Source organism: Macaca thibetana, chromosome X (genome assembly GCF_024542745.1).
Source record: "Macaca thibetana thibetana isolate TM-01 chromosome X, ASM2454274v1, whole genome shotgun sequence".
Taxonomy (NCBI): domain Eukaryota; kingdom Metazoa; phylum Chordata; class Mammalia; order Primates; family Cercopithecidae; genus Macaca; species Macaca thibetana.
Window position 1 is genome coordinate 148,404,858 of NC_065598.1, and position 9,256 is coordinate 148,414,113.

The window sequence follows — 9,256 nt, forward strand, 5'->3', positions numbered from 1 at the left end:
TGGGGTTGGGAGGTATTCAGGAGCTGCTCCTGCCTGCCTTGCCCTGCAGCAGAGCTCTGGGACAAAGTTGCACTAGTTTCTGGTCCTGCTTCCTCCTCCCCTCCGTGATTTCGGTGGCATCCCATGTTTGCCCAAGCTGGTAGCTATGAGCCCATTACAGAGATGCGGCCACTGAGATCCAGGAAGGGGAGAAGATGGTCCAGTATCACCTAGTGAGTTGGGTTGGAGGCAGCTTCCGCGGCAGAGGGGCTGGGCTCTGGTCCCCACCCCTCCCCCTGCCTCCCAGGCCAGGCTGGCGCCGGCCAGGGGAGCCGCAGCTGGTCCCCTGCTGGGCCCCTGACCTGCCCTTGGCCTCTGCCCCGACCCCGTCCCGCCTCGGTGGAAGCCCCAGCTCAGCCGACTCGCAGGTCCCACCCGACTGCTTCGGCTAGCACCCGTTGGCTCACCGGCCCCCCGGGCCCGCCCCCGGAGCCCCGCCCCGGCCCGCCCCTCGGAGTTGTAACTCCACGTCCGAAGGCAGTTTCCAAAGTGGAAGCTGGGTCCGGCTGCCAGGAAGCGGCCAGTGCGCGGGCTGCGCGGGGCTCGGCTTCCACGTGCAAGCCTGTACCGCCGCCCCGCCTTCTCCTGGCGGCCAGGCCTGGGGACTCCCTGCCCCGGGACGGCGCCCCGCGTTCCGCAGTGGCAGTGACCGTGGCCAGAACGTCCACGCGCGGTCGTCCACCTCCGGATTTCGCTCCAGGTCTCTCTCCTTTTGTTCTCTCCTAGGGGTGGGGGAGATGGGGGACCGGGGGCCAGGTCACCTCTGAGAGGACTCGCTGAGGCCCAGAACCTCGGCGCCTCCTCTGTTCTCCTGGCCCACCTGGCCGTGGGGGAGATCTAGGCCTCGAACTGGCACCCCTCACACGCACACCCCCAACCAGAGTCGGAAGCTCGAACTTGGGGAGCATTCGCGAGAAGGCCGAGAGAGGAGCAGAAAGGCGGTATGGAGGGAGGCGGCTGCGGCCTCAGGGATGAGCCTCGAAGGGGCAGTTAGTCGCTCAGCCCTCTTCTCGAGGACCCTTCCCCGGGCCAAGCTGCTGCCTGGGGGTTTTCTTGGGGCGCCTTGTTGGGAGTCCTCACGGTGGGGGACCCTGGGCTCCCGCCTTCAGGACGCAGGGCGAGCTTCAAGTCTGAGCCCCCTCGGCCCTCCGGGAGCTCACACTGTGCCTTCTCTCTCTCCGCAGCGCCCGTGGCCCGGCGTGTAGGGAGCCGATCGCCCATGGAGGGTCTGGGCCGCTCGTGCCTGTGGCTGCGCCGGGAGCTGTCGCCCCCGCGACCGCGGCTCCTGCTCCTGGACTGCCGTAGCCGCGAGCTGTACGAGTCGGCGCGCATCGGTGGGGCGCTGAGCGTGGCACTGCCGGCGCTGCTGCTGCGCCGCCTGCGAAGGGGCAGCCTGTCGGTGCGCGCGCTCCTGCCCGGGCCGCCGCTGCAGCCGCCCCCACCTGCCCCGGTGCTCCTGTACGACCAGGGTGGGGGCCGGCGCCGGCGCGGGGAGGCAGAGGCCGAGGCCGAGGAGTGGGAGGCCGAGTCGGTGCTGGGCACCCTGCTGCAGAAGCTGCGAGAGGAAGGCTACCTGGCCTACTACCTTCAGGGTAGGTGCCGCGGGGCCCTCCTTCCAGGGCGTTTGGGATTCATTTGACCTTAGGCCAGCCCCACTTCTTTTTTTCCAAAGCGAGTTGAGGCCCCCCTCCTCTGATGACCTGCCAGGCTGCTTTGAGAGGAGGGAAGCCTGAGTGTGACCGTGGGCAAGTTCTTTACCCTCGGCAGCCCAGTCTCTGAGCCTGGAAAATGGGGAGAATTGGCCTGACCTGAGCTAGTTCTCAGGATGCTCAAGAGCGAAGTAGAAAGTGTGGGCTCCCCAGGGTCTCGGCAAGGGTATCGCCACCTCTCCCACCTGCTCAGCAAATGAGCAAGGGAGGCAGGGGTCAGACAGCATTGGTGCAATCACGGCTCACTGAAGCCTCCTGGGCTCAAGCGATCCTCCCACCTTAGCCTCCTGAACAGCATATAAAGTGTCAGGTTTCCAGCCCGGGGAAATAGTATCTGTAAATAGAGATGCTGGCTTCTTGAGACTTTAGAACCATTCTGGTGGAATGTCACATTCTCCCCCAAGTTCCCCACATCTTGGGGTCCCACTTCATCCCTGAGGGTCAGGACATGCCCAGGCAGAGAACTTCCTTTTCTTTAACTGATGGCCACAGTCCTCCCTAAGGCTGGCAGTATATCTCAGCTCTGTTGAGCCCTCACACCTGCCTCAGCTTGACCCTAGGGGTGTAAGATCCTCTCCGGTGGTTCAGCGTGAGCCCAGCTTCTTGCAGCCCCAGCAGCTGCAGTGGGCACTTGCTGTCCAGAGCAGTGGCCGAGAGTGCTGAGTGAGGGTGGCTAGGGCTCCACGTGGCACCAGGACACACCAAGCTGCTGGGTTTTGTGTTCCTTTTAGGAACATTTGCAAACCCTCCAAGTTGTCTAGGGTCAGCTCCCCAGCCCCAGACAGAGGTACTTGGCTGCCCAGGAGGCCAGGTCAGCAGGCCCCATGCCCTCTCCCCCACAGGTGGCTTCAGCAGATTCCAGGCCGAGTGCCCTCACCTGTGTGAGACCAGCCTTAGTGGCCGTGCCGGCTCCAGCATGGCCCCGGTGCCCAGTCCGGTGCCTGTAGTGGGGTTGGGCAGTCTGTGCCTGGGCTCCGACTGCTCTGATGCGGAATCCGAGGCTGACCGCGACTCCATGAGCTGTGGCCTGGATTCGGAGGGTGCCACACCCCCGCCAGTGGGGCTGCGGGCATCCTTCCCTGTCCAGATCCTGCCCAACCTCTATCTGGGCAGTGCCCGGGATTCCGCCAACTTGGAGAGCCTGGCCAAACTGGGCATCCGCTACATCCTCAATGTCACCCCCAACCTCCCAAACTTCTTCGAGAAGAATGGCGACTTTCACTACAAGCAGATCCCCATCTCCGACCACTGGAGCCAGAACCTGTCGCAGTTCTTCCCGGAGGCTATTGAGTTCATCGGTGAGTCCGCCCCACCCGCCCTCCCCAAGACCTGCTCTGGCCTCCCCCTTGTGAGCACTCCTCCCAAGCCCAGCTGCCATTCCCAGAGCCAAAAGCCAGGGTGGCACTTCTAGGGGACAGGCAGAGCTAGGGCAGCCCCCAGAGGCCACCAGCGAAAACTCCAGGCCGTGGCCATCTGGCTCAGGGGGCAGGGCGGGGTCTTCGGAAGGCCTCGGCCTCACACACGCTTGCCCTCGGGGTCTCCCGGGCCCTGTCCTGCCCCATCTAGATGAGGCCTTGTCCCAGAACTGCGGGGTGCTCGTCCACTGCCTGGCGGGGGTCAGCCGTTCTGTCACCGTCACTGTGGCCTACCTCATGCAGAAGCTCCACCTCTCTCTCAACGATGCCTATGACCTGGTCAAGAGAAAGAAGTCTAACATCTCCCCCAACTTCAACTTCATGGGGCAGTTGCTGGACTTTGAGCGCAGCCTGCGGCTGGAGGAGCGCCGCTCACAGGAGCAGGGCAGTGGGGGGCAGGCATCCATGGCCTCTGACCCGCCCTCCTTCTTCACCACCCCCACCAGTGATGGCGCCTTCGAGCTGGCCCCCACCTAGGGCCCAGTGGCCGGCGGGCCGGCCCCTGCCCCACCCCCACCCACGGGTGTCCCTGCCCACTCGTGCGGCAAGGGAGGGGAGGGCGGGAGGGCTCGGCCTGAGCAGGGTGCTGGGGGGAGAGCGCAATACCTCACGCGGGCTGGCGTCCTAATCAACGTGCCTACGGCAGGGCTGCTCTGAGCCTGCCTCTTCTGCGACTGTTACTTTTTGCTTTGCGGGATGGGGGTGGGGGTTCCCTCTCCAGGTGGTTGTCCAGGCCCCAGCCCCGGCCCTGGGTGCTCGGCCAGCTCGGCTGGGCCCTGCACCTCCCTGCGCTTCCTCCTTCAGGAAGGGTGTGTCTCACCTTGTTGCCACAGGGACTGGCTCCCAGTCCCTCCCCTGTCCCCATATGGTTGCTTGGGGGAGAGGAGTTTGCCATCACTGGTGTTGTCACCTCCCTGTTTCTCCACCAAGGGCTTGGGCCTCTCGGGGCTGGGGCCTCCCAGGGAATGGGGACCCAGAGGTGCAGTGGCTGCCTGCATCCATGGCCTAGGAGCGACTGGGCAGGTTCCTGGCCACACATCTGGTGGGCTTTTTTTTTTCCCTCTTCCCCCAGATGTCTTGACGGGATCACTGGGGCTCTTTGTGAGTGAGGGTGGTCAAACTGCTGCCGGAGGAGATGGGGTCTCAGAGCGAGAGCTGGGGAGGGGGAGGGGAAGAAGAAGGCCTCACTTTTGCTGCTGCGGGGCCCACACAGCCGCTGCTACTTTGGGGGCTGGGGAAGGGGCCAAGCTGCAGACACACACAGTCATTCATTTCTGTCCACACCCCTGTGGGTGGCGGGTGTGCGTGTGTGTGCGCGCGTGTCGGCACTCACACACACATGCTAGCCCACTGATTCACCCAGCCCAGGGCTGGCAGTCTTTGCGGCACGGGGCCATCTCACCCTGGAGCCTGGAGAGGAGCTATGCTTATTTGTTTTTGTAATCCATATCACAGTTGCTTTCTTTAATTATTCCTTCTGAATAAACAGTTTATTTAAGATACTGAGTAGAGAGGCAAGCTACCTCCTGAGCACCTTGGAGGGTTTGGGGGAAGGTGGGGAAGGAGGCCCTCTTGGTCTCTCTGGACTGCCCATGGTGGAAAGGGGGGTGTGTCGGGCTGGCCAGGGACTCAAGCACCACCCCACTCCCCGCCCCATGTTATCATTTCCCATATTGTGCTTACACTGCCCGCTGGCCCAAGCTCTGAGTTGCACATTCATTCACCTCCATTTGAACCCCTAGTCTGTGCCACACACTGTCGGGGGACTGGGTTGCAGCAGTGAGCTCTGCCTGCTCAGAGCAGACTTTCTAGTGGGGGAAGAAATGATACATGCAACAGTCACAGCACTGCAGTTATGCCATAGATGTCCACTGCCATGGACAGAGCAGAAAAGCGAGGACCCAGCACTCACAAGTGATCCCTGAGACACCGGCCAAGTCAGCCCGGAGCCCTGCCTGGAACCTGAGGGCTGCCACGGCTGGGTGGCATCCTGAGAGTGACAGGGAGGGGTGTGGGCAGACTGGCACATGTGAGTGTTGTGGTTCTCTGGCTGTGGAATTTGGGCTGCAAAGCCCAGGCTGGGGACTAGAAGAACCCCATGGAGAACATGGAGACCAACAGGCCACCTAAAGGGACAGAGGTGAACTGCACCTCTCCTCATCTTGGGACACTGCCAATGCCTTCTCCACACCGTAGCTTCCGGGGTCTATAACCATGCTACACCATGGAGATGTAGCAGAGGGAAAGGGCAACTGGAGGGTGGCGGGGAGCAAGCACAGCCCGAGAAAGCTGCGGAGACTTTGGGAGCAATGTGGCCCAGAACCCACAAGATGTTGGGGGCAATCTAAAGGCATTTGTGTGAATGGCTGAGCTAGTAGGAAAGGAAGAGCAAGGTGATGAGGTGAGAAATGATGCGAATCCTCTGGGCCAGTGGAGTAAGCCACCCTGGGGCTAGCCCAGGAGCCAGGACCCTCCATGGGAACGCAACCCCACCAACACCTTGATTTCAGTCCACTGAAATCTATTTTGGATGGCTGATCTTCTGAAATGGAAGATATGAAATCTGTGTTACTGTAAGCCACCAACTCTGTGGTAATTTATTACAGCAGCCACAGAAAACTACTAGAACAGGTGGTGACCTAGGAAGATACATCCCAAAGAAAGAAGAGGGTGTGTGCTGATCTTGACCTTGGATCTGGGGGGAAGTGGAATAAAAGGAAAATGTTCCCCCTCCCCTGAGAGCTTATAGCCACAAGCTGAACTGTTCTTTTAGAGTGGTCTCAGCATAGAGTAGTGGACACTCCAGAATCTCTCTCGGAGGCACTTAGAAACAATGATTCAGCCAGGCACCGTGGCTCACACCCATAATCCCAGTACTTTGGGAGGCCAAAGCAGGAGGATCACCTGAGGTCAGGAGTTCAATACCAGCCCGGCCAACATGGGGAAACCCTGTCTCTACTGAAAATACAAAAAAAAAAAAAAAAAAACTGAGCTGGGCATGGTGGCACGTACCTGTCCAAGCTACTTGGGAAGTTGAGGCACGAGAATCACTTGAACCCGGGAGGCGGAGGTTACAGTGAGCTGGGACTGCGCCACTGCACTCCAGCCTGGGTAACAGAGTGAGAGAATGATGAGAGAGTGAGAGTGAGGCCCTGTCTCAAAACAAAGAAACAAAACAAAACAAAAACAGTGATCTGGCTGCTGGAGAAGGCTCCTGGATTTGTCTCGAAGCTGTATTTGACTATCTTACATACAGTTTTACTTAGATTGTGACAGCCCAATAAAAAATAGCAGTTTAAAACATTAATAAAATACATTTTTAAAGTTTTTTATTTTAGAAACAAGGTCTCAATATAGAACTTAAATTGGCCAGGTGCAATGCCTCAGCCTCCCAAAGTGCTGAGATTACAGGCATGAGCCACCACACCTGGCCTATTTAAGTTTTAAATGAAATGGTTCAGAAGTCACATTGCTCCAGAGTGACCAGCAGAAGCAAGCACAAATCCTCTGTGGAGGGAGGGATATCCTTTAAACACAGGCCTCAAAGTACTCCTATAGAAAATTCCAAAATACGTAATTTTTTTAAATCCTAAAATGTACAAGGAAACAAGCCACCATGAGTTATAGAAACATTTAACATGTGAATTCAAGTATCAGTCCTGCAAAGATAGCAGCTTTTGAAATCATATGACAAAGGCTATAAGTATAATTAATATGCTTAAAGAAATAAAAGGAAGTATTGAAACTGTAACAAAAAAGCAAGATAATATAAAATGACTAGATACACTTGAAAGAAAACCAAAAAGAGCTCCTAGAAATGAAAAATATGACAATCGAAATTGGACATTTAAAGTTTAAACAGCATATTAAACATAGCTGAAGAAAGAAACAGTGAACTGGAAGATGGATTTAAGGAAATTACCCAGAATGCAGCACAGAGAGACAATAAGATAGACAGGTCACACATATATTTAGTTGGATTTCTAGAAGACAAAAAGGAGAATAGGGAATATAAAATATTTTAATAAACAATGCCTGAGAATTTTCCGAAACTGATGAAAGACACTGTGGAAGAGACTACTAAGTGTCCCCCAGTATCCATTCTCTGCTTCTCCTTTTTAGAAGTAAAATGTCCAAAGGTTAATAGTGTATATGGCTTCACAGCTAGAAACTTTATTTCCCATCCTCCCTTGCAGCTAATTGTGGCCATGTTTTTGCATATTGTCTCCTATTTCCATTACAGCCCTTAGCATTTTAATCATAGTTATTTTAAACTTCTGGTCTGATCGTTCCAACACCCCTGTCATAGCTGAGCCTGCTTCTGGTACTGGCTCTATCTTTTTGAACTGTGTTTTTTGGCCTTTAGCATGCTTTGTCTTTTTCTTTTTTTTTTTTTTTTTTTTTTTTGATCAAAACCTGGACATGTACTGGGTAAAAGGACCTGCTACGAATAGGCCGTATCGATATAGCAGAATGTGGAGGGAGGAAAAGCGTTCAGTCCTGTGATTAGGTTTCTATCTTTGGGCGTGCCTGTGCCTCTGGACTGTGAATTTCACCAGTGCTTCTCAGATTGTGCCCTGCTTAGATGGGCCAGAATGGCTACAAAAGACTGAGTTGGGTATTTTGCTTCCCTCAGTTCAGTTAGGCTCAGGCAAAACCCTAATAGGTTGGGCCTGGTAAGGGTTACTCTTGAGGGCAGGCCTAGTTAAGAACAGAATGCCCTGGGCCTCTTTCAAAATGACCACTTTCCCCTCCCCTTGCCAGAAGTATGATGAGATTTTTCTCCTGAACCAGGAGGTCGAGGCTGCAGTGAGCCATGATTGTGCCAGCAGTATGATCGGTGGAAATGACTTCTTGGAGGCAGGTTGGCAGGGAAGATTTTTTCCATTTAAAAATATATATTCTACTTAAAAATGTTAAGTCTGGTTTCCTAGGGGCTACCCTGTATCTGCCTAGCTTGGTGGTCAGCCAATGATTGGACAGAAGCTGTGCTCAAACATCTCAAGCCAGTAAGGCTTGTGTCCTCTGTAGATGGGTCTGGGTGTGGGTAGGGGAGCTTATTCAATGTTCAGGCTACTTTCAGGTCTTCTGGGCTTTCCTTTCCACCGGGCCCTCTCACATCTTTTATATACACGTGCATAGTCCCAGGGCAGTCCAGGAGAACGTGAGTAGTGTGGGACCCCTCCAGTCTCTGGTCGGCTAGAAATATACTGCCACAAGCACATCCATAGCCTCAGTTGAGTAGAGCTGATCTGTTTGCCCTTCCCAGCCCGCCCACCTCCAAGAAGTCACTTCCACCGATGACACCACTGGGCACAGGTGTTGCCCACCAATCCAAATGAGCGAGCGCCCTTCAAGCCTACGGGGAGAAGCTGCTGGGCTTCATGGCCTTCCCTGCCTTGGCGCAGCCTCCATGCCCAGCAAGCCAGGAGGGATGGGAGCAGCCCTGGGCCAGAATGCCATAGACTCCCGCTGTTCTTACTCAAAATCCAGCCGCTTGGATTATGAGACATCTTCGTTGGCTTCCAGATCAAAAAGCTTGTTTTTGTCAATTTGGTCCAGCTTTATGGTTACTTTCTTGGGGAGGTTGTTTGCTGATATCCACATTTGGCCACAGCTGGAGGTCCTGCCCTTTCTTTTTCTTTTCTTCTCTCTCTCTCTATTTTTTTTTTTTTCAGACAGGGTCTCACTCAGTCAACCCAGGCTGGAGTACAGTGGCAAAATCACAGCTCACAACAGCCTCAACCTCCCGGTTCAAGTGATCCTCCTGCCTCAGTCTCCCAAGTAGTTGGGACCACAGGTTCGCACCACCACGCCCAACTAATTTTTTTTATTTTTTTGTGGAGATGGGGGTCTCACTATGTTGCCTAAACTGGTCTCAAACTCCTGGGCTCAAGTGATCTTCCCCCCTTGGCCTCCCCAAGTGCTGGGATTTCAGGCATGAGCCACCACTGTGCCCAGCCAGTCCTGCCCTTTCAGCCTATTCTTTTAGATGTGTCTCTTACAAACAGCTTGTAGCTGGATTTTTTTTTAATCCTAACTGGATAATTTAATCTATTTATTTTGCTTAATGCTTTTTGGATCTATTTTTAA

At 55.3% G+C, this 9,256-nt stretch overlaps 1 protein-coding gene across 1 annotated transcript; it reads left to right on the plus strand.

Moving 5' to 3' along the window:
* The first annotated feature begins 1,040 nt into the window (after positions 1–1,040).
* Positions 1,041–4,665, plus strand: DUSP9 (dual specificity phosphatase 9). The gene is made up of 3 exons (XM_050775379.1): positions 1,041–1,631; positions 2,591–3,046; positions 3,315–4,665. Exons 1-3 carry the CDS (start codon positions 1,259–1,261, stop codon positions 3,638–3,640), a joined length of 1,155 nt encoding a protein of 384 aa, XP_050631336.1. The 5' UTR covers positions 1,041–1,258; the 3' UTR covers positions 3,641–4,665.
* The last annotated feature ends 4,591 nt before the right edge of the window (positions 4,666–9,256 follow it).

Bases quoted from the DNA above. Each gene is read 5' to 3' on its own strand.
- DUSP9 (XM_050775379.1), top strand. From the start codon at position 1,259: ATGGAGGGTCTGGGCCGCTCGTGCCTGTGGCTGCGCCGGGAGCTGTCG. The intron at 1,632-2,590 runs GTAGGTGCCGCG...TCTCCCCCACAG, and splicing joins CCTGGCCTACTACCTTCAGG to GTGGCTTCAGCAGATTCCAG. The intron at 3,047-3,314 runs GTGAGTCCGCCC...TGCCCCATCTAG, and splicing joins GGAGGCTATTGAGTTCATCG to ATGAGGCCTTGTCCCAGAAC.